Source organism: Eptesicus fuscus, chromosome 5, assembly GCF_027574615.1.
Source record: "Eptesicus fuscus isolate TK198812 chromosome 5, DD_ASM_mEF_20220401, whole genome shotgun sequence".
NCBI classification, from domain to species: Eukaryota; Metazoa; Chordata; class Mammalia; order Chiroptera; family Vespertilionidae; genus Eptesicus; species Eptesicus fuscus.
In genome coordinates, this window is record NC_072477.1 from 68,541,019 (window position 1) to 68,566,966 (window position 25,948).

A 25,948-nucleotide genomic window follows, 5' to 3' on the forward strand; every position below is an offset into this window, starting at 1 on the left:
GACTATAAAGCAAATTTCTGAAAAACCTGTAAATAAGCACATGAGATTACATTTCGTAATTCATGGTTAAAGATATAAACGGTTAATTTTTTATTTCAAACAAATACAACTGTATTATAGTAGCCAAGGGTTATTTTGGGGTTGAAATACACTATGATTTTACTAGTAAGGACTATCCCAATAATTTTTCATTTAGATTATTGGCTATCTTTGTTTATATTACAAATTAAGACAAATTCTGAAACTTACTAGAAGACACACAAAAAAATTAGTAGCAGTCTTGGGTTAAACATGTCTCACCTACCCGTTAAAGTGGTTAATCTAGACTTAGCTGTAATGTATTCCCCAACCAATAAATATAATGTACAGTATTAGCTAACAGAATGTAAAAAATCTGGATACAATCAAGGATGAATATGTAAGTCATTAAGATGAACTATACATGAACTCTCAGTTAAAAATATACCTTACAAAATTATGATCAAAAGCTTCCATTTCTATTGCTTTCTCCTCTCGTAATTATTCTCTCTTACGTGATAGTTTGTTATCCTCTAGAAGAGTAAGAAAAAGTCTTTTTATATTTCATGATAGGTTTAATCAGGTAATGAAAACAAATTCTTTGATATCATCTGATATGTCCAATTACATGGGTATGATGTAACAAAAACAGTTACAAACTTATATATGCATATTTACATTATATACCCAAAACTATCAAGCTAGTCAACTATATCTAAGGAGATACATTATGACATGAGTTAAACAATACTTCAATGCTTATTAGAAAGAATGCAGTTAAGCTTTTAATGGAAGTAATATACAAGTGAGGCACTTCTGAGGTCAAGAATATAAAGCAAACGACACTACAGACTGGTAATGTTCACAAAAATCTATGTGTATCTTTAATACATAAGCTTTTCAACTAGGTATTTTTGAAAATTTTCAAAACTAGCGACTTATGCAATTTAAGGAGCTTCCAGAAACAATGGCTAACATCAGTGAATCAAAGCATATGAAAGGTTCATAACCACCTGGCTGCTAGGCAAACAGTACCTTAATACCTTAAAGCCCTTGTTTTTGGTTTACATAAATCACTCCAGGTTGTGATTTCTTTTTTGTTTTAATTTCCTGCACAATATCTCATGATGGTTTACAGACCAAAAAAACGTTACGTACACAACAATGCAAGTTTCCAGTACTTTCCCTTATACTTAGAAATGTGATTCTGGAGGTCAAATTAAGAATGATAATATTTAGTGAAGAATCTGTGTTTTTCAGGTAACTACAGTTTCAAGGTTTTCAGAAAAATGTTACACTTGCTTAATGTATCTTTGGGCTAAAATTAAAAACCCACTCTTAAATACATAGTCTAAAGTGTAATCACAAGACTGAAAACAAATTTCAATATAAGAAACACCCTTAAGGTTCTTTAAATATAGAGGAAAGTACTTTCCTGTATTTGGGGGACTTGTATGGACATTAGGAAACATCTTTGTGGTGTTCAATTAAATGGGGGTTGGAGTTGGGGGTGGGGAAGAAAAATAAAAGACAAAGCAAGACTTACCTAAGATATCAGATGGCACTATAACAAGAATTAAAAGTGCGGTTGTATTACTTCAAAAGTTCATATTAGGCACTGCTGAATAACCAATGAAAATAGGTAATTTCAAGTTTTCCCCTGCCCCAGCATCCCAGAGACATAAACACACACTCCCTCTGAAGTTGTCTTGATGTAGTTAGGGGATGTTTATTTTTTTAAAAAAATTCTCCCTGACTAGCAATGGGAGGAAAAATAAGAATACCATTTGGTAATGGCTTTAGAAAGTTAAAAGAATTGGTTCTATAAATGCTTCGGCACATCCATTAATTAAGGTTGATTGCCAGTTCCAAATGTCAATAAATATTTTAATTCAGGATATATGAGGAAAAAGTGCTTAAAATCTTTCAGCAACCAACAAGACACATTAGGTAAAATATTCCTTTTATAGTTTGAGATATATCTCACTCCTGCTTCCTCCGCTTGGCGGTGATCACCACTTAAATAGCCCTGTACAGGTAACAGTGACGAACCCTGTCAGACCCCAATTGCTACCTCACGGTTCTGGCCTACAAATTATCCAGTAGGTGGTGCTGAAGTTCCACACCTCATATTTCTTCAGCAACCAAGAGATTCCCTCACTAGCCCCCACCTTCAATGCAGGAGAAAAATCATTTCCGAATTATCAGGTCTGAACACAACACACCATCTGACCAAAGTCTTTCTCGTCATGCCATCTAGATGGTTTCATTTTCCATATTTACTATTATGTAAGCAGTTTTGTTTAGCCGTTTGCTTATACTACCAGATTAAAAACAGTGAAAGGTTTTAGAGGAAAAGCCAGCTGGCAGTGCAGTGCCAAATCTGTATGAAGAACGAGAAAATGTCCCTGAACACACCTATACACATTTTAGAGTAAGAAATTTAAACCACCCTTTATTTTTCACATAAGAATTCTAATTTACTCAAGAGAAACTTTCCACATAGGGATTCAGATAACATGTTACTAGTTTTCTAGACCAATTTAGAAACTGGTGTGTTAACTATAAAGATCCAAGGTGAAATAAAAACCATTTTATCACCATCGTTTTTAATGAAGAAACTTGTTTAAAATTGTAAAGGAAAAAAATGGGGGACGGCAAAATCTTAGCAGCAAAGTGGTTAAAACATTTTGAAAATATTAATGCACAAACATTAAAATATTAAAGCATATATGTTGCATATAAAATACAGTACAGAACCAGGAGTTGCACTATACTGATTAGTGCTTAACAGAAGAAATGATTATATTTGTTCTTCCCAGAAATATATACACAGTCCATTTCCACAGATTTTCCTATATAGCCAGCAAGTTATTTTCTTCAGTTATTCACACCTTGCTCAAACCTGAATTATAAACTCCACACTTACAAATATGAAAATTTATTCATAAGGAAAATCAATATTTCCATTCCACCAATAAGAAGTAATTTTGAAAGTTAACAGTCTATTTTAGGTAACCGAGTTTAGCTGAAAACTTCAGGGATGAAGATCATCTGGTGCAGCAGCGTCCAAATATATAAACAGTAAAAATAAGACTTAAAACTGCTGTTACAGTGTCACGTTTGGATTTAGTTCATCCAATTGATTTTTAGTACAAAACTAGAAATAACCTCTTCTTCATAACATCTATAGTTATCAATATATTTTTCTTCTTTTCAATGTGAAATAATACTTCAAGATGATCTATATACACAATGTTGTCAGTTCAAGCTGTCATATAAATATAAATGCTTTCTTAAAAAAAGTATTTTACAGACAGATAGTGTTATATACATTGTTCAGTTTGATCTGGGGCAAAAGAAGACAGCTAACAGAAGCTTAAGTGTGAACGTAAAAAGAATGATACATAAATGACATTTAGAAACGTGCATAGAAAATGAGCTTCAAATGGTAGTGTGATTTTAATGTTTATCACTTCTGAAACTTCAAGCCATTAAAAAGAAAGGCACGCTTCTCAACTTGATCCCTCTAAGGGAATGTTCTTAGAGAACCCTTACTTGATTAGAGTTTAAATGTAACAGTTAAAAAAAAAAAAAAAAGACAATTTGTTCCCAAAGTACTTTAAATAATTGTTGGAACACTTATCCAACTACTTTGTAAATAAAACATCCAGTGATACAATGCTCTGCAAAAGAAATAAATTTTTATGTACAAGGTATTTCATTCACAATGTTGGATTAAATACTTTCCTGGGATAGTTTAGCACATACTTTAACATAAAATAATTTTGCTTTTGGCTGGTTTAAATAAAATGCAACTGAAAAAAGCTACTGGTATTATGTGAATAATGAGCACTGAGGATTAAGCTAAAAAAATTAGTAACACAGCTGAACAAATTCTGGGTTAGCAGAATGATAAACGAGATCTTAGGAGGAAACTTTTACACTAACCATCCAGTTACACTTCTTTGACTTGTAACATATTTGTAAATGCAATATAATTTTTTGAAGGAGGAAACTCTGAAAGAAAACAACTTGCTGGTTGAATACCACAAAAAACAAAACAACAACCCCCAAACCTTTTTTTTTTCTATGTTTACACAATCTCTTTTTATATAAAAATAAGTGTTACGTTCCCATCAGAACATTAGACGATTACATCTGTGCTTTAAAAAAAAGTTGGTCACTCAAGGCTATTAGAATATTTTAAAGAATTTTAGATTACCAGAATGTACAGATAGAACTCAATATAAACCATAGCCAAAGGGAAACAAAGATGGAAATATCAAATCATTCACATGGAATAAAAATGTTGTATTAATTAGATGAGTAAAGTATGCAAAATATAATGGAATGTGACAGTAGATATATGTACATCTACTTCAGAACTAGGAAGGGGAAGAAAAGTTTAATGTCATAATTCGTACCTTATATTTAGTTAAATATAAACATTTGTTATTTATACATAAAACTGCTTTCAAAAAACAATAAATGATTTAGGTGCACTTGTTTAACTTCTTATAATTTCCAAGTGTTAACTTTTCTTAGATTGAAATCAGCTGTTCCCTAGTGCACTTTTAGTTCATGTCCTAATGAATTCAAACCTTTAAAAGTCCCATCACCTAATGCATAAATATACAAAAATGCCAAAAATTAATCCCTTTTAGTCGGATCATATTTTATGATCACTTTTTATAGCCAATAACCAGAAATGGTTTCCTTTCGCAAATACGCTTTACAACCTGTAACAAAACGTGCCATGCGCTCGAGAGAAACGTTAGGCATGGCTGGCATTTGTGAAATGCCAAGAACTGACGAGTGCTGCTTCCTCCAAGTGTGGCCCCTATGACACCAGGCAAGATTTCATATTGCTGGCCGAAAGCTTCCGCAAATCCAAGTTAGCTAATGCCTGGAAACAAAGATTTTAAACTCCTCTTGGCCCTAGATCCTTTCATCCAGCAGCCTTATGTTTCCCACCACAACACCCACATGCCTCCCCACAACGATGGCACATTCTCAGAGGGACGTAGCAGCACATACATGGTACAATGAAAGAAAGAGCTACCAGGGCTAACCATCGCAGGCAGAACTTGTCATCGCTAGTGTCACACGAACAGGGATCAGAAAAGTCTCCCTCGGAGTCTGACATACAATGATACAGCATGCTCTCGGCACAGAGCATGCAACTAACTTGATAGATGCATCTTTTAATAGGGTCTGGAGCATCCTGACATTTCCCCCTGCCGTTTTCTTCGTGATTAAACCTTTCCTGGCAGTATACGCAGCGAGAACGCTCACCATCTTCTTTTCTTCGTTTTGACTTCTTAAATTTTAATGAGGAAGGCTGTGTCTTAAATACCACAGAGTCTTTGAATGAACTTAACTTAGTCTCATCCCCACAAGAGTACAGATAGTCTGATTTTTTACTGTCTGGTTTAGAAAACTGAATATTGGAGTCAGCATCATCTCTCTCCAAGTCATTTTTCCACATGTCAGGATGCCTGTAGTCTGCATAGCGACGGATTAAGATATCTCGAGGATTTATTCTGACAATCTCATCCTCATCTTGAAAGCTGACATGTCGAGGCACCTAAAAAAGGAAGAGATAAAAACTCCAATAAGGACTGTGAACATGAATTTTATGTGTCAACTTTGCTGGGCCATGATGCCCAGATATTTAGTCAAACATTACTCTGAATGTTTAAGTATAGATGTCTCTTGGGTGAGATTCACATTTACATCGGTGGACTATGACCAGTGAAGATCAGCCTCCATGATATAGGTGAACCTCATCCAATCAGCTGAAGGCCTTAATGGAACAGACTGATTGCAACTCTCCCCTGCTTCTCAAGCCCGACAGCTTACCCTGCAGGTTTTGGAGATGTACCTCCACTAAGGAATGTGCCAATTCCTTAAAAGAAACTTCTATACATGTCTTATTGGTTCTGTTTCTCTGGAGAATCCTGACTCATCTATTGGTACTGAGAAGTGGGTTGCTGTAACAAATACCTAAAAGTGTGGCAATGGCTTTGAAACTGGGTAATAGAGGCTCAAAAAGTTTTGAGGTGCACGTTATAAAAAGCCTAGATAGCCTTGAACTTTAAACATAATACTGGATAGTGAAAGGAAGTGGTAAAGAAAAAATGGGAAAGAATTGTATTCCAGTGTTTTGTGGAAGGCAGAAGTGTAAGCATGCTCTGAAGAAAGCACCAAAGGTGTGGCCCTGGCCGGGCTGGCTAGGTTGGTTGGAGCATTGTCCCAACACCAAAAGGTTGTGGGTTTGACCCCATCAGGGCGCAATGGATCTGTCTCTCTCTCTTTCAAAATCAATAAACTTATCCTCGGTTGTGGATAAAAAAAAAGAAGAAAATACCAAAGGTGTGGCTAGACAATCATAGGATAAAGAGGCTATGGTGTGACTCATAGATCCTATCAACCATCTCAGCTGAAATGCTGCCAGGTTGGATCTAAGGGGACAGAGCTGAGAGGAAATGAATCAAGGTTGTCAAAGTAATAGCATTTACGGGACTGGCAAACAGAGCTATCTGGCTGGGAACATGCATTATCTTTTAAGGGAAGAACTGGAAATGTTGGGGCTGTCTCCTCAGTTCAATAGGATGGGGCCACTTCCTCAGATCCAGTGGGCCAGGAAGCCCAAGGGTCAAGGTTGTGGGGCCACCCCCCTGAAGGGAAAAAAAAAAAAATCAAGCCAAAGAGGATTGTTTCTGAGCCTTAAAAATCTAATGAAATTTGCTCTGCTAAGTTTTGGACTTGTTTAAGAAACCCATGACTCCTTTCTTCTTTTCAGTTTCTCCCTTTTGGAATGGAAATATTGGTTCTGTGCCTTTCCAATCATTATAGTTTGAAGCAGGTAACTTCTCAGGTCCCCAGATAGAAAGATATTTGTCTCAGGATGAATCATATTTTGTCTCAGCCCACTCTTGATTTAGATGAAATTTAGATGAGACTTGAGACTGAGTGTTGATGCTGGAATGGGTTAAATTTGGGGGCTGCTGTGATGGACTGAATTTTTGCATGTGAGAAAGGCAGGAATTTAGGGGACCAGATGCTGGAGGGGTAGAATGTTATGGGCTGAACCATGTCCTCTCCAAATTCACGAGTTGAGGCACCAACTTCCACTATCTCAAAAAGTCACTATATTTAGACACAGGGACTTTAAAGAGGTCATTAAGTTCAAATAAAGAGGTCATTAAGTTCAAATAAGGCCCTTAGAGTGAACCTTAATCCATCCAATTTGACTGGCATACTTTTAAGAGGAAACTGGACACAGAGAGAGACAGTGGGATATGCATGAAAGAGCAAAGACCAGTGAGGACACACCAAGAAGGTGGCCACTTGCAAGCCAAGGAGAGAGGTCCTTGAAGAAACCAAATTGCTAACACTTTGACCTTGGACTTCAGTTTCCAGACTTATAAGAAAATAAATTCTTGTTGTTCCAGCCATCTAGTTTGTTGGTCTCTGAAAATAACTTAAAATGCACCACACTACATACACATACATGTATATACATATACACACAACCTCCTTCACCCCTCCTTCTGGATAGACTGTCTCCTTGAGGCCAAGGAGCAAAGTAAATCTTCTGGAGATAAATCATACAAGGTCTAAATCAAAACGATCCTTTATCCATTTAGATGGGCTTCTAGAAGTCAAATTTGTATCTCTTGGCCCCAGTCCCTGGACACAGCGACTAGTCTACAAGTAAACATCTGACCCAGGTTGGGGCAAACTTCTATTCCCCAGATATTTGGTACTGAGACTAAAAAAATTCCAGGTAAGGGCTAAAGGTGAAGTCCATTAAATTAACTATGTGTAATTCTTATTGGTTCTATCTGGTGATAAATACACTGTTGATATCCCCTAGACTCACACTAGAAATTTGGATAGAATTTATGTATTAGGGTTTACAAGCATTTATGTAGCAAACTTATACACTAAATTATTTTTCCTAGTACAATTCAACTATATAGAGAGTTAGAAGGACTAGAAAACTTCACTTATATGTTCATTAGTTATAGTCCATATCAGAAGATAAACTAAGGTAACTTACCTTATTTTGGGACTTTAGGCCTCCACATTCCTTGGATATTTGTCGCTGTGCATATTCTATGCTTCTGCCCTGAATGTCTAGGCTTGGATGAGTGAACGTTATCTAAAATACAAACAATTTCTACTTAAATGACAATTCCAGAATTTCATAACTTATTAGTAGTTAAGCTTTTCAAAATGTTGAGTCATACTATTTATTATATAAAATTAGGTCTTTCCTTATGCATTTAAAATTTAAATTAAAAAGTAATACAGAATTCTGATTTCTGGTTCTCCATGTAGGCACTTTAAAGTTGCCACTCTGTCCTAAGAAGGAAAAACGGAACAGAAAAAAAAAAAAAAAAATCAACACTTCTTGGGTGTGTAAGACAGAGAAGGACACAAGGCAAACCACTGCTTCCAAGACTGGAGAGACAGATAACAACAGAGCAGACTCATGAGTGATCAATGCCATGGAAACCAGTGCTGGGGTAGGAAAAGCTGAACTGCAATTGATGAACTGCTGGAAGCTCACTGTAGATAATGTTGAGATTCACCGCAGGAGCTCCACCAGGTCCCCACAGTAAATATCAGTAAAGTCCCAAACGCTTTCTGTTTTTAACAGAGTCTGCCCTAGGAGAAACTAGTTAACCAGAGCCTGACCTGCCAGGTGTCATCAGAACCTATTTGACCACACCATCCACTCTAAGCAGAGAAGGAAAAAACTGAGAAATACTTGTGAAGTTCACAGTCCAGAGGCATGGCTCAGACTAAAAGACAGACCAATCATAGGGCTATAAGAATGCTACCTCTCCCTACACACTTTACCACTATATTACTAAAGGCCTATTTACTAGCATTCCTTTTACCCAGTACATTATGTGGAGCTATAACACCCCCCCCTCAAAAAAAAAAAAAACCCACCAAAACAAAAACAACAAAACATATGAAAAGGCAACAAAAACAAAACAACAACAACCCATAATTTGAAGAGAAAGAACAGGCATCAGAACCAGACATGACAGGGATGTTGGAAATGGCAGACCAGGAATTTAAAACAACTATCATTAATACGCTAAGGGTTCTAATGGATAACATAAACAGCATGCAAGAACAAATGAGTAATGAAAGCAGAGATGGAAATCCTAAGAAAGGACAACAAAAAGCTAGAGATAAAAAAACACTAAGAGAAATGACGAATGGCTTTGATGAGCTTAGGAGAGAGGAAAAAATCTCTGAGCTTAAGAATATATCAATACACACCTCCAAAACGAAAGCAGAGAACTGAGATAGAAAGGAATGAACAGAATACTGGAGAACCGTGGGACAACTGCAAGAGGTATAACATACATGAAATAGGAATATCAGGAGAAGAAAGGAACAGAAGGAATATTTAAAATAATGTTTGAGAATTTACCCAATTTAATGTCAACCACAGATCTAAGAAGCTCAGAGAAGGCCAAGCACGATAAATGCCTAAAAAAGTAAACCTAAGCATAATATTTTAAAACTATAATAAAAAAGAAAATCAAAGATAAAGGGAAAATCCTGGAAACAAAAGAAAACACAATACAAAAAAACAAAAACAACAACAACAACAACACACACACACACAAAACACAGAGGAAAAAACACTTTTTTTTAAAAAATAAAGGAGCAAAGATGAGAATTACATCTGACTCAGAAACCATGCAAGGACAAAGAGAGTGGAGTGAAACATTTATAAAGTATTGAGAGAAAAAGCCCACCAACCTACAATTCTGTATGTTGTGAAATTATCTTTCAAAAGTAAAATAGATAGATATTAAGACTTTCCCAGGCAAACAAAAATTGAGGAAATTTGTTGCCAGTAGACCTGCAATACAAGAAATGTTAACTGAAGTTCTAAATTTAAAGAGAAGGAAAATAATATAGATCAGAAAGTTGAATCTACAAAAGAATGAAAGAGTATCAAAGAAAAAAAATAAGTAAAAATAAAATAAAACCTTTTATTTTTCTTATTTTAATTGATCTAACAAAAGTTTGTTCAAAAAGACAGCAACAACGTACTTGATAATGTATAGTTACATATATATATATATATATATATATATATATATACACACACACACACACACACACACACACACACATACATACATACATACTGGTATATAAAAGACTAAGAGACCATTATGATGGAACGAGTAGTCACTATGACATGCATTGACCACCAGGGGGCAGATGCTCAACGCAGGAGCCACCCCCAGCCCGCAGGCCCCGATAACCGATGGGGCCTGCCGGCCAACCTCACAGGCCCTCACCCCGGCTGGGACGGCGAACCGGGGGTGGGTGGCGGCAGATGCAGTCCCTTTCCCAGGGGGACTGAGGGCCAGCGGCCAACCTCCTGGGTCACTCTCTGCGTCCCTTCCCTTGGCCAGCAGGCCCCAATCGGGGCCAGCCCCCAGGCTTGAATGGGGAACTGGGGGTGGGTAGCCACAGATGTGGGCGGCTAGCGGGGGAGGCAGGGAACTGAGCAGTGGAGGCGCATGGTCGGCGAGGGAAGGAGGAGGAGGCAGGCGGGGAGGTGGGGAACCACGTGGTGGCGGCGCGCGGGCAGTGAGGAACCGCGTGGGGGCGGTGAGGGAAGGAGGCAGGGAACCTGATTGACCCTGAACGCCTGGCAGGCCTAGGGACCCCACCTGTGTACAAATTTCATGCACCAGGCCTCTAGTATGAATACATTTGTATGCTTATATATATTAAAATGAATGACAGCAATGATACAAGGGATGGCAGGGAGGAATTGGGATTATTTTACTACATAAGATACTTGCACTACCTATAAAATGGTTTAGTATTATTGAAAACAGACAAGAATTAATTGTAAATGTATATTGTAAAATGTCAAGCAACCACTAAAAAAAGTTTTTTAAAAAAGATGAACTGATATGCAAAAAAGGAGAATGAAATGATATAAAATCCTATATAATAAAAGCCTAATATGCAAATTGCCCCTTGGGTGGTAGTTCGACCGAGAGACCAGGAGTTCGACCGATCACTATGATGTGTGCTGACCACCAGGGGACAGTGAGGAACATGGCGGGCATCTGCGACACACTGTGACCTCTCGCTGGCTACCTGGGGGCAGGGGTGACAGGGACAGAGGTGCGGTGAGAATGCAGGGTGTCTGCCGAGCTCGCTCTCACTCCCCCTGCTACCCTCCCCGGGGAAGCCAGGGCTCGCGTGCCAGGGAAGCCCCATGCTCAGGTGCCCAGTGCCTGCGAGGAGCCCGCCCCGCACCTGCACGGCTTCTTCAGGGTGAGCCGGGACCGCAGGGGCTGGTCAGCCTCCCTGTGGGTTTGTGCAGGAGCTGGTCTGCGAGGCCGGCTGGGAGAGAGCGCGCTGTCCGCCCAACTTGTGTGTGGCACCGCTGGGTGGCCCAGGGGCCCACGCTGCACCCCAGCCCTTGGCATCCGGCCACACTCACCACATCAGCGTGTGGGGACTCGGGTGCCGTGACTCAGGCAGAGGGGGGTGCGTGGGGGTCTGGGGGCCCAGGTGCTGCCCAGGGCCCAGAGGTCAGCTGGGACCTGCCCTTCCACACCAGATGCTCGAGCTTCAATAGCTGGCCAGGCCTAGGGACCAGACCCCGTGCACAAATTTCATGCACCGGACCTCTAGTGTTCAATAAATCCACGAAAGACTTTGGGAAAATTGAAATACAACAACAGAAATGAAGAACAAGGGTAACAAACAGAAAACTGTTAAGACATATGATAGAAATTAACCTTTTGCACTCGGATGTCGAGTGTGACTCGACACGGTTAGAATTAAATCCCGAGTAGAATAAAGGAATCGAGAAAAAACCAAGCAAGTGCAAAGGGTTAATGCGACTGTATCAGTAATCACTTTGAACATTAATGACCTAAATATTCTAATTAAAAGACAGAGATTGCAGAGTGAATACTAGCTAATAAAAGAGTAATATGCAAATTGACCATACCTCCACCCTACCCACAAGCCATGCACACCAGCCAATCAGGAGCGAGTATGTAAATTAACCCAACCAAGATGGCTGTGGCCATGGAGCGAGCAGGAGGCTTGGGTTTCCCCGGCAATAGAGGAAGCCAAGCTTCCCACACACCCTGGCCGGCCCTGGACTCCGCTCAAGGCTACAAAGTTTCAATTATAGAAGATAAATAAATCCCAGATACCAGGGCCTCTGCTTGGGTCACCGAAGGGCGTGGCCAGCCTGCAAACCACCACAGGTCCCTCGCCCAGGCTGCCCCATGCCCCAAGGGAACCCCTACCCTGATCCAGGACACCCTTCAGGGCAAACCAGCTGGCCCCTACCCGTGCAGCAGGCCTCTATCCTATCTAATAAAAGAGTAATATGCAAATTAACCATCACTCCAACACACAAGATGGCTGCCCCCATGTGGTCAAAGATGGCTGCTCCCATATGGACACAAGATGGCCACCACAAAATGGTCAGCAGGGGAGGGTAGTTGGGAGGGACCAGGCCAGCAGGGGAGAGCAGTTGTGGGGGACCAAGCCTGCAGGGAAGGGCAATTAGGGGTGACCAGGCCTGCAGGGGAGGGCAGTTAGGGGTGACCAGGCCTGCAGGGGAGGGAAGTTAGGGGCGATCAGGCCTGCAGGGGAGGGCAGTTAGGGGCAATCAGGCTGGCAGAGGAGTGGTTAGGTGGTGATCAGGCTGGCAGGGAGAAGCGGTTAGAGGCAATCAGGAAGGCAGACAGGTGAGCAGTTGGGAGCCAGCAGTCCTGGATTGTGAGAGGGATGTCCGACTGCCCCTTTAGGCTCAATCCCGGACATCCCTTGAGGGGTCCCAGATTGGAAAGGGTGCAGGCTGGGCTGAGGGACACCCCCCACCCCTGCACAAATTTCGTGCACCGGGCCTCTAGTAAAAAAAAATAAGACCCGACTATATGTTGTCTATAAGAACAACATATGAGCAAGGATATAATGATAAAAGGGTCAATTCTCCAAGAACACAACAATCCTTAGCAAGTATGTATTTAACAAAAGTGTGTCAAATTACATGAGGCAAAAACTATTGGAACTGCAAGGAGAAATAGATGTACCCATTGTTGTAGCTGAAGACACATGGACAGATCCAACAGGCAGAAAATCACTAAGGACAAATTGAACACATTAACTCAGTCAATCAAGTAGATATAATTGACATCTGCAGACTACTCATCCAGCAGCAGTATACCCATTCTTCTCAATCTCTCATGGAGCATTAACCCAGACAGACCACATTCTAAGTAAAAAAAACAGATCTTAGCAAAAAAAAAAAAAAAAAAAAAAAAAAAAAAGAATTTATACAATGTCTGATCTCAGACCACAAAGGAATTAAACTAGAAATGAATAAGAGAAAGGTAATTTAAAAATCCCAATATACATGTAGCTTAAATAAAATACTTCAAAGTAACACATCATGGCTTAAAAAGAAATCTGAGGAAACTTAAAAGGTATTTTGAACTAAATGGAAATAAAAACAAATTATCAAACTTTATGGAATGCAGTAAAACATGTGCTTAGAGAGGAACTGATACCATTGAATGCATGTAATTAGAAAAAAAGAAACATCTAAAATCAATAATGTAAGTTCTCACCTTAGCAAAGCAGAAAAAAACTAAGTCTAAAACAAGAAAATAATTAGAATAGAAATCAATACAGAGTATTAATGAAATAAAAAACTAATTCTTTGAAATGATGAACAAAATTGACAAACCTCTAGTCAGGCTAGGTAAGAAAGAGAGGACAAATTACTAATATCGGCAATAAAAGAGGGAACATCACTACAGATCCCATGGAAATTACAAGGTTAATAAAAGAACATTATGAACAACTCTATGCCCACAAACTTGCTAGCCAAGGTGAAATGGATGGATTCCTTGAAAGGCACTATCTGCCAAAACTCAATAGACAATCTGAATAGGACTAGATCTATTTAACCCGTTAAGCGCCCATCCTGTTTTGTCTTCTGGATGGAAAGTATAGTGTCAGTCACCAGTGACTGACTGGGCGCTTAACGTGTTAAGAAGCTGAATCAGTAACTTTTCAAAATAAAAAGCACCAATGAAAATACACCTCTCCCAAGACATACGAAGAGCCAATAGATATATGAAAAGATGTTTAACCTCACTGGCAATTAGGGAAATGCAAATGAAAACTACAATGAGATACCTACCACCTTATACTTGTTAGAGTGGCCATTATCCATAAGATAAGCCATAAGTGTTGGAGAGGTTGTGGAAAAAAGTAACCCTCATTCATTGATGGTGGAATGTAAACTGGTACAACCACTATGGAAAGCAGTCTGGCGATTCCTCAAAATATTAATAGAACTACCATATGACCCAGCAATCCCACTCCTGGGTATATACCCGAAATACTCGAAATCATGTATTCACAGATATATGCACCCCTATGTTCACTGCAGCATTATTCACGGTGGCCAAGACATGGAAACAACCAGTGTCCTGCAATAGAGGACTGGATAAAGAAGATGTGGTACATACACAATGGAATATTCCTCAGCCATAAGAAAGGATGAAATAGGGCCATTTGCAACAACATGGATGGACCTTATACTAACTGAAATAAGTCACTCAGAAAAAGATAAAATTGATTTCACTCATGTGGGATATAAAACTGAAACTCATGAACACAAACAGCAGTGTGGTAGTTGCCAGAGGTAAGGGGGGTAAGAGGAAAAGCAGGTCCTAATATAAGGTGACAGGAGAAGATTAGACTATGGGTGGTGAGCACACAGTACAATATATTGTAACACAGAAACCCACACCTGAAATCTACATGTTCATGTTGAACAATGTCACCCCAATGAACTTAACGAAAGAAAAAAAAAGCATCAGCTCCAGAAGAATATACTGTAGAGATCTACCAAACATTTAAGGAATAAGTTATACCAAATTTCTAATATCTTCTACAGAAGATCCAAACAAGAAATACTCCCTACCTCATTCTATAAGGTCAACATTACCATAATACTAAAACCAGACAAAAACATTATAAGAAAAAAAAAAAATAACTCCTGCAGCCAGTAAGTGAACTATATATAGCAAAGCTGCAGGATACAAGGTTAATACACAACAGCCAACCACTTTCTTATATACCACCAATGAACAAGAAGAATTTGATATTTAAAAAAATATGTACAAGATCTATATGAGAAAAGCCACAAAATTCTGATGAACAAACTTAAAAAAGTAGATGTGAGGTATTCCCATGTTCATGTACTGATGGTAACTTCCACTTTTTTTTGGGGGGGGGCTATGTATTTATTTACACACAGAAATGCATGCATGCATATATGTGGATCTTTAAATTTTTTAACAGGACCTTTTGCACTGTGCCCTGCTTTTCTATACTTAATGATACACCATGGACACTTTTCTATGTTTTCTAAAAAATATTTTTATTGAATTTTAGAGAGAGAGGGAGAGGGAGGGAGAAAAGGAGAGAGACATTGATGTGAAAGCAAAACATCAATCTGCTACCTCCTGCATGCCTCCTACTGGGGAATCAAACCTGCAACCTTTTGGTGCATGGGAAGACACTCAACCAATTGAGCCACAGCAGCAGCCAGGTCAACTTTTCTCTATTTTTATATATATATAATCCTGCTCTTTTTAAAATTTATTTTTTATTTTTTGTTTTGTCTTTTTTCTAACCTTATTCTTTTAGTGTTTCATTGAATGAATAACTTTTAATTTATTTAACTAGTCTAATTAATATACACATAGGTTTTCTCCAGTCTTCGGATGTTATAAACAGCATTGCAACAAATGTTCTTGCACATTTACTTTTAATACACATGTCCAAGTACATATGTATCACAAATTCCTAAAGTAGAATTGCTAAATTTAAAAGTTTGTATACTTCAATTAAAAAAGGAATTTAAATGGATATATCCATCTCGAACCACCTACTTTGTAGTGTCTTAAACAGAGAAGTTTAATAAAATTAAAGACTGAAGAGGTTACCTCATTCCCAACCTTGTTTCCTATAGCTTTAAAATTTTACTTTCATTAGCACTTTAATCACATAGAACATAAAGAGAAAAAAAAAGCATTTCCATTTTAATTGTTCTATAGAACTAAAGAATTGATGTGGGATGAAGTGGATTCTGGAGTTTATGTTTTCGAACCTGTCTTTATTATCCATTCTCCCATGCCCAGTTACCTCTACCCAGGATGAAAAATTATGAGCTCACACTTCCCACTCCATTTACCTTTTAGTTTCAATATTCAGGTATACTGGATGTTCCCCAAAAATGCATACACACTTTATCAGCTGACAGCTCAATTTTGAAAATGAAATGTATTTTAATAAACACTGCCTTTATAATTATTCAAAGTGTGTGTATACCCATACGTTTGATTTCCTAATAAACACATAGTACTCATCTCTATGGGAGGCACAATGAAGTAGAAACACGGCTCTTACCCTCCTGGGTGGGATGACAAAGCATATAAACACAACTCATGGTGAAATATGTAAGGATTCAGTAATTAATGGAGGAAGGAATCACTATGATTAAATGGTCTGAAAAAGATTCACGAAGAAAAAGAAACTGAAAGTAAACAACAAATAAAGTAAGCATTTGTTCAATTTTTTAAAAGATGGAAGAGCATTACAGAAAAGGAAGTAGAGAGAAACATTATTTCCCCCATGATAGATGTATTTCTTATAATATTAAATATATATTCTTGAGGTTTATTTTTATAGTAAAAATGTCCACTTTTTGACCTATTACTCCAATTTCACTTGCAGAAAAAAGTCACAAACAGCACCAAAACACATGCACTTTGAAACTACCCGAGTTAACAGAGTAGTTAATCCTCTCACAAAATCTTTACATGAAAACAAAAAGGGACAATGCTGACTTTTTACCACTATTAAGCACAGATGCTGTAAGATACACCCCAACTCACCCCTGTTTTTTAATGTGATGCTACTGCTACAGGCTTTCAGAAGAATTTCTTAGCTGAAAAAGCCATGGGAGATGCTTCTTCAAAGTTGGTCACAAATGAAATTTTAAAAGGATTACATTTACAACGGCAACGGCACAAAATAGTGCAAAGAATCTTATAAAAAAAATATATCTTTTCATGAAGAAAATTCAAAGCTTTAATGAGAGATACTGAATAGTTAAACAAAGGTATATATCATACTTATAAATATGAAGGTTAAATTTTCCCTAAAACAGATTCAGTGCAATTAAAATAGAAACTATAAATGGGTTTTTCATCAAATTTGATAAGCTGACTAAAAGTTTTGCAAGAGTAAACAACCAAAACTTTTTTTTTTTAATTTAAGAGGAACAAGAATATAGGTAGGGGTACTTTAATTATACAGATATTAAGACTTCTCACAGAGCTAAAGTAATTGTATAGTAAAGAAGACAATATTGCACTGATATCAGGAAAAACAGACCAACAGATCAGGTTAGAGAATCCAAGAAACAAATATGGAAAATTTGACATATGACAGATACAGCACTCCCTGACTCCAATAAACAGTGCTGAAGCAATTAATTATACACATGGTAAAAATAAAATTGGATTCCTATCACAGAAATCAGTTTAAGCTGGGCTATAGACAAAACTAAAATTTTTAGTACAAAATAGGGAGAAAATCTTTAAAACAAGGATAGGGAGGCATTTATGTAAACACCACCAGGAAAAGAATAAATTGCATTAAAATTTAGAATATCTGTTCACCAAACCCATATAGAAAATGAAAAACAACTACAAACTAGGAGATACTGGCCACAAATAAAACTGAAAAAGGAGAAGTGACACAGAACATTTTATTACTCTGTAACAAGGTTATTATATAAGAACATGTAGCTAAAATTAGTTTGTAAAGGAACAACCATGGCTATTTCCATAATCTTTCAAATGCTCAATATATATGGCTTGTACTCATATAACACATGAATCCTAGAGACTTATTTATCCCAGAATCTTTTGTAGCACATCAACCTCAAAAGCCCATTCCTATATACCCTAAGAAAAACCTCTTGTGCATGAATAGCTGGGGACAAGAAAATTTGTACTAGCAGTATGCCTAATAACAACACAATTATGGAAACATCTGAAATATCCACTGGCAGAAAAAAAATAAGTAGTAGAACTATAAAAAAAGCATAGGAAGTCTAAGCAACCAAAATCCAAGGCACTGATAACCTCTAGGATGAAGATACGTGGATAGAAATGGGGGTTCCTTTCTGTAAGTTGTTTGGTGGTTTCTCAGGTGTTCATTACATATATTGTTTTCTTTGTATTTGTATTAAATGTCACAAATCCTTGATCATAAACTCATTGGTGCATGAGGTCTTACTTCTCTATAGTTAAATAAGCTCCAGAAACTTGAAAGGAAAACTGAAAAAAGAGCCATAATGGATTCTAGGGCTATTAGACTTAACTAAAACCTGAATGAGAGCATTAGCATTTTGAAAGATTGTACCTATCCATCAAAGGGATTTAAATAGCCCATGAAAACGTAGTATGTGAGTCAAAAACAAACACTACAGGGAAAAAACCTATGCTAACCTTAAGTGACAATTCTCCATGGCTTGGTCTCACTTCTGCAGACCTAGGAGCAGAGGCACTGTCTGCTTTGTTTCAGACTTTTTCTCAAAGATGTGTGTTTAGTGGAATATATGGTGTCTCCCCTTAGAAGTTAAGATTCTTTACTAGTAGTATCCAGTATAACAAAAACAGTCTTCTTCCATGGAAAAAGTCAGGCAGACTTATTGCCCAGTAGAAAACACCTGGGTTCCCTAAACAAGGAGTGTGTGTGTGAGTGTGTGTGAGACAGAGTGTGTGTGTGTGTGTGTGTGTGTGTGTGTGTGTGTGTGTATGTGTGTGCGTGCGCGCCACATCCACCTGAGCAGCTGCTGAAAGGTATTCTTTAAGAAGAGGGAGAAGAAAAAGGTAAAGATAAAAATTATGAACAACAAATACATATCTATCAACAAGTGAATCTAAAAATCAAGTGAATAAAAAAATCTGATGAACAGAATTAACTGGTGAATATAATAGAATCAGGGGCATAGAAAGGGAGTGGACTGACAATCCTTGGGGGGGGAAAGGGTTGTCGGGGGTGCGGGAAGAGACTAGACAAAAATCATACACCTATGGATGAGGACAGTGATGGGGGGGGGGCGTAAAAGTAGGGGGTGGGGTGGGAACCGGGTGGAGGGGAGCTATGGGGGGAAAAAAGGGGAACTGTAATAATCTAAACAATAAAGGCTTAATTAAAAAAAGTATCCAGCACATAGCAAGTACCAGCTATAATAAAGATTAAATAACTATAATTATTAGATTTAATGAAATATAAAAGTGCCTATTTACCATAGGGAAACATTTTAATCTGAGCTAGAAGAAAAAGGAGGAGGAGGAGAAGAAGAGGAAGAGAAGAAAACTTATCCAACAATTCAGTAATTGCTAACCTAGTGACTTTGTTCAGGTACTTAATGATTCTATGCATGAATTTCTTCATTGATAAAAACTAAAGATATTGGCTCTGTTCAAATAAAATATTGGACTCAAAAGCACTTAGTGAAGCACCGAAGGACTATAAAATTTCATTCTTATTTTTAACAATCTTCTCAATTTCCTAAGACAATTATAGAGGTAGAATAAATTAAGTGTTCCATGAATTTTTCTATTCAACAGCTATTCTGAACACGAGAGTCACCCTCCCCAAAGTGAATGATTCTCAGAAATTTGAGTGTTGCTTTCACTAATATTTTTATTTTCTGTAGAAATTAATGAAAAACACCAGGCAGGAATACAAACAGGTTTCATTATGCCACTTTACATACCATTTCTTCTATAACATATCAGAGGGGAAAATGTCAGGAATATCAGTATAAATTACAGTTCCACTGTACTAGGAAAACAGAAACACTGTGTTTGACAGAACAACAAATAAGACAATCAAACACTACCAAAGAAACAAGAGTCTTCTCCTGTCTTTTGAGAAGAAAAAAATCCCCCTAAGGATGGATGACAAAACTGTTTCAAAAATGGCCAACACTAAAGTTAAAGGGGCTACAAAATCCCTGATATGGGAAAAGTAAAACTTAAGTTAATTTAAAACTATCTGATCACAAGAAATATTTAGGATAATCATCACAAAAATTTAGATAACAGGATCCATACTGTTACTCCTGCTGAAACCAATTCTCCTGAGTGACCAAGTTCCTAGAGGGTTAAAATACTTACTTAGAAAGAAGGGGGTGGGGTATCCCATAGCCACATTAACTATGAGGGCCCTCCCTTTCTTTCCCACTGGGACCCTAAACAGCACTGAAGTCTCCTAGTATTTAATCGATGTCTTACTGAGTCTTTAATCCAGTAAGATCATAAATAAAGTAAATGTTTCAGAAGAAAATTATCTTCTGGAATTAGAAATTGCTATCTCTGGAACCAGATCAACACAGCTACCAGTCAGATCAATTACCGTGCCTCTTCCACTGAAAAACAACACACGTTCACAAGCATATCTGTATCCTCACAAACACACACACACACACACACACACACACACACACACACACACACACTGAGAGTTAACCAACTACTGGTCCTAACCTGAGGCAAAGGCTGAAATATCAAACCTTTGGATCTGATCTGCTGGGTTCCTCTCTCTACTTGAGGAAAGCTCACGATATGTCAGTCCTTTTCAAGGAACACTAAATTATGACTGAAGGCAAATTCCACACCAATTTATGGCTTGTTGTGAATAAATAAATGGCAACAACAACAGAACGCATTAACTATTCACTCTGTCCTACCTATTTTACAGTAAAAACAAGCAGCAGCAGTAACAACAAAATTAGACATCGTTTCTTAAAATATACATATTTCTTCATCTTATATTTTCATACTATTTCAAATCACCATGTTTAGAAAACTTTTTTTCATTGTTCTTCATTTAAATTTATCATTTATCCCTCTTACGGCTCTATTTTTTAAAACTTTTATTTTTTAAAGAATTGTTTTCCCTTTTATGATGCTTTTCTTTATATTTTTACTAGAGGCCTGGTGCACTAATTTGTGCATGGAAGGGGTCCCTCAGAGTGGCCTGCAGGGATCGGGCCCCAGCTCGTAACCTCAGCCTCGCAGCCCCACCTGGCACCCCACCTTGGCCTGGCGCCGCCCCCTCACCTGCTCCACTATCCCACCTGTGGGGTGATCGATTGGGGCTGGGCCCCCCTGCCCAGCTCCCTCAGTGCCTGGGAGCTGGGCGGAAGCCCTGCCCCCCCCCCCCCCCCCCCGCTGGTCACTGTCTGTGGGGCGATCAGGACCCTGCTCGCACCCACCTTGGCCTGGTGCCGCCCACTCACCTACTCCACCATCTCACTGTGGTCCCGACAAGCACATCGGGGCCAACAGCGCCTCCACTGCTGCCTGCTGCCAGTGCCACATTGCCGATGTCTGCCATGGTCCGTGCCGTCCCCTGGTGGTCAGCGCATGTCATAACGAGTGGTCGAAAGACCGCCCAAGGGGACAATTTGCATACTAGGCTTTTATTATATAGGATACTTTTAATTTCCTAATCCACATAAATTTTGGAATTTTGTCTTTATACTTCATCTCCATCATTAAGAAATATTTATCATACTTTTATCCTCAATTTCTCAGTTTGTTCCAAATTTAGTTTTAAAATTTAACTACTTTTTATTTTCATTTACTTATTTATTTTTAACTACTTTTAAAAAGATCTGCTTTTATTTTCTTTTTCTTGATTTTTAAAATTTTATATCTCATTTATGCTGGCTGTCAGAACAAATCATGTGTGTTATAGCCACTAAATAATCATTATAGTTTAATCATGACATACATTATTCAGAATATAAGTGGCTACATGTTCTAAAATGTATGTAGTTGCCCTAGCCAGTTTGGCTCAGTAGATAGAGTGTCGGCCTGCAGACCAAAGGGTCCTGGGTTCGATTCGTCAAGGGCATGTACCTTGGTTGCAGGCTCCTCCCCAGCCCAGGCCCTAGTCAGGGCTTGTGTAGGAGGCAACCAATCAATGTGTTTCTCTCACATCAATGCTTCTCTGTCTTTCCCTCTCTCTTCCACTCTCTCTAAAAATCAATGGAAAAATATCTTCAGGTGAAGATTAACACACACATACAAACACACACACACAAATAAAATAAAATGTCTGTGGTCTATAACACACAACCCTTGGGTATTAGGCAAATCACTTACTCTATACTCTGACAAGAGCGGGATGTGGTAGCAGTGTTGTATTGGTGGTGATAGAGGTAACCTTCCCCAATCTTCTTCATCTCAGATAATAAACAGAATTATTGCCTACTCAACTGCTTGGACTCAAACTCAGAAGTCATCCTTGACTCTCTTTCCCTCATATTCCCATCTAATCTATTATCAAGTGTGTGTTTTTTGGTTCTTCCACCAGAATTATCCCAAATCCAACCAGTTCTCATCCTCTCTACATAATCCAAATCACCAAAATTATTTACCTGGACAAAAACAATAGCCTTCAAATTGGTCTTAATTCTACTTGTGACCATACCCCCTAGCTGTCCATTCTCCACACAGGAGCTGTGCTTTAAAAATGCAAATGAGACCTTTATTGGAGATTAACAACCTTCCAACAGTTTCCCATTAAAACCAGAATAACATTCCAAGTCCTCACAATAGCCTATATACACTATCTAAACACTATCAGGTTCTCTAACTGTAATTTGTATGTATTACTTCCACCTTAATTCACTAAACTATAGCTAATAGGCCTTTCAGTCCTACTACTATTTTCTTTACAATTACTGGGATATATTATTGGTTATTAAAATTTTTTACTGTCCATCTCTCTCACTAGCATTTATATCCTTTGTGAGGCTAGGGCTCACATCTATCTTGTTTACAGCTATTCCTAGGGCTTAGACCAGATGCCTGGTACACAGGTGTTGTAATATTTATCACATGCACACATATCACATACATATCAATGTATGCGTGAATATGAATGTCCTTTTAAAGCCCCTAAAATAATGCTGTGGGAATAAGTTTTATTATTATTGCTATTTACATATGAGGAAACAGGAAGACATAGAGCATTAGTAGCTTTGCAATTCTAAGTAAGTTAAAAAGCCAGGAATTAAAGTTAGATCTGCCTCTGACTAAAGCCCAAGGTCTTACTCAGAAATTTCCATCCAGGGAATAACTTTTCCCTAATGCCTACTTTGAGTCTAAAAAGAGTTTAAAGAAAAATGGCAGAATAACAAGTCTATGCAGGAAATGTAAAATTCACAACTCCAATTTACACAAAGCAGCAAGACGCATCTTCTTACTCAAAGGGTGTAAAGATTAGCCAAGTCACTCTCCTCCCAAACAGCCACAACTATGACTAAACCAGGATCTGGCCTTGGACACAAAGGCAAGCCACAAGCTTATAAGATCGACTGGAACAGCGCTCTGTCTAAAAGTGGCAATGTTGGATCAAGTGCACATCACTATCTCCTCTCTGCCTAATCTGTCCACCCTGTAACCCTGGAATGGACAGCTGTATATGCTATAATATCCTACCCTAAGCCGAGTCAATCAGCTTTCTTCTTGTAAGAATATGGCACTGACTACAGGGATATAATATAACTTCAGAACCAGCTCAAAATGGTTCTATCCTGTTTAATGAAATAGTGAGTTGCTTTTCAGAGACAGCAGACCAAAACCACGAGTCTTCAGCCAAAGCCTGTGCAGAGGAGAGAACTGCGACCTCCAGCTGCACCCAGAGCCAAATCTCGCACCCCTCCCCCAACCAAAGGACCAGGACATAGTAGTAACTTGAACACTGGAACCCTTTCAGAAGCAGAGGGTCCACTGTCTAGGAAGATCCTGTGTTGACGTCCCTTACCATAAATAGCCAAGCTCCAAGGTCCTCCAATTATAACTCGCCAGCACATTCACATACCTGTTCCCCCTATGCCCATAAAATCCTGCTCCAAACCCTGGACTGGGGAGTTCAGGCTTTTGAGCAATAGCTTCTTGTTCTCCTGGGTGGCACCATTCATAATAGCCACTGCAATTCCTGGTGTTCAGTGTTTGTCTCTGCTAGTGTTCTGTAACACGAGGCTAAAATATAGATTAATAACCCTGGTATTTTGATAGTCATGATTGATTACAAACTGATGAGGCAAAAAGAACCCAGCCTATAGATCAAAAGAATGAAACAGATGTGTAATGAGAATCAGAGATAAATGATCATGTGGGGTATTTGTAGGTAAAGTAGAGAGAAGAGAGGGAGTAGGAAAAGAAAGAAGCTACCTAATACCTTTCAGATCTCAAAAAACCTACCTGTATTTACTCTTAAAAACAAATTCTGAGAAATGCCATTCTGTGTCATTAATATAAAGTCTCCTTTTCTTAATCTAGTTTGAATGCATCTGTCACCTGCAACCAAATGATCCTAAATTAATCTAGTTCCCAATAATGAATGATAAGCCTAGGAATAAGCTGAGTTAAACATCATTTGTTTCCAAGGTGAAGCTGTTAGCATTTATTCTTTCAACAAATGTTGCCTGGATGCTTACTCTATTTCAGAAACTTCTAGGTTTCTGAACATCAGTGAACAAAGAAAAAAACACAAATATGAGACATATATAATTCAGGACATGAAAAGTGTTAGGAAGAAAAATAAAGCAGAGTAAGACTATAGCTCTGGAGGGGCTGCTATTTAGAGTGCTCAGGGAAGGGTCACAAAAGAGGGGACCTGAAGTCAGAAGGTAGCTCTGTGCAGATGTGGAGGGAGAGTGTTTCAAATATAGGGAAGAGAAAATGCAAAGCCCGAGGCATAAATAATCTTACTAGTAAAATACATAAAACATAGAATATCACAGTATTTAGGAGACTGTGAGTGAGAAAGATTGATAGGAAATAAATCTGGAGAAGCCAGGAACAAGTTTAAAGTCAAACTTATGGCTCAATTATTAAGTCTGTAGATGACTTTTTGCCTATGTATTTATTATCTAATTCTGGATTTGATTCATTATAAATCACATTCTCCTAGGTTTCTATTGTTGCTGTTTATTTTGCTTGGTGAAGAGCAGATGGCCTTGACCCTTGTCTAACACACCCAATTTCTATACATATGAATAACATACTGGAAAACATTTATCTTCTCACCTGACTGGCTTGGCTTTGCAAGTAGACTCTTCTGGCATTCAGATCTTCAAAGGGAGATGGTCTTGAGCTTCTATAAGGCTCACTGGTAACAACGGTCTCTTGCTGGAAAAGATGATCTTTCACTCGAGAAGTGGGAGTATTCTCTTCAGCAGTTGCCTAATGGGAACAATCCCCAACTCATTAGTTGCCAGAATATAAAAACAACAATAAAAACTTAGATACTTTCACTCTAACAAGTACAAATATTTAGCAAATCAGTAAGAATGTACCACTACCAACACTCAGAATAGCAATTCCCAAAACTCAAATGTACATGATTAGGAAGTCATGTCAAAATAATAATTTAAAAAATCAACTTTATGAACAAACTTATGGAACATAACTTAGGAAGAATTAGAAGGTTAACCATTCCATGTGAGAGAGACATTTAATTATAATGAGCTTTTAATTATAACTAAAGTGCTCTTTTGCAATATAAAAAGAAAGGTATGTACCAAGAATTGTGCTGTACAGCTATTATTACATCTTTCTAGAATTCTTAATACAAGTATGTTTAATCCCTATGCATAAATTGATTCCATTTATATATCAGAGTCTACATAGTACCTTTTTTACTTCATAATTTATCATAAATCTCTTCCCATATCAATATATAAATATGTACAAGTGCTTTGAAATGGTTA

At 38.1% G+C, this 25,948-nt stretch overlaps 1 protein-coding gene across 1 annotated transcript in view; it reads right to left on the reverse strand.

Annotated features, from left to right (window-relative positions):
• Positions 1 to 1,761: 1,761 nt before the first annotated feature.
• Positions 1,762 to 25,948, reverse strand: part of SPRED1 (sprouty related EVH1 domain containing 1) — a 125,217-nt gene continuing 101,030 nt past the window's right edge. The window contains exons 5-7 of the mRNA XM_054716371.1: positions 25,266 to 25,421; positions 8,090 to 8,191; positions 1,762 to 5,608 (exon numbers count right to left, since the gene is read on the reverse strand). Coding sequence (XP_054572346.1) covers positions 4,970 to 5,608; positions 8,090 to 8,191; positions 25,266 to 25,421 — 897 coding nt within the window. The 3' untranslated portion in view covers positions 1,762 to 4,969. The remainder of the gene's footprint in view (positions 5,609 to 8,089; positions 8,192 to 25,265; positions 25,422 to 25,948) is intronic.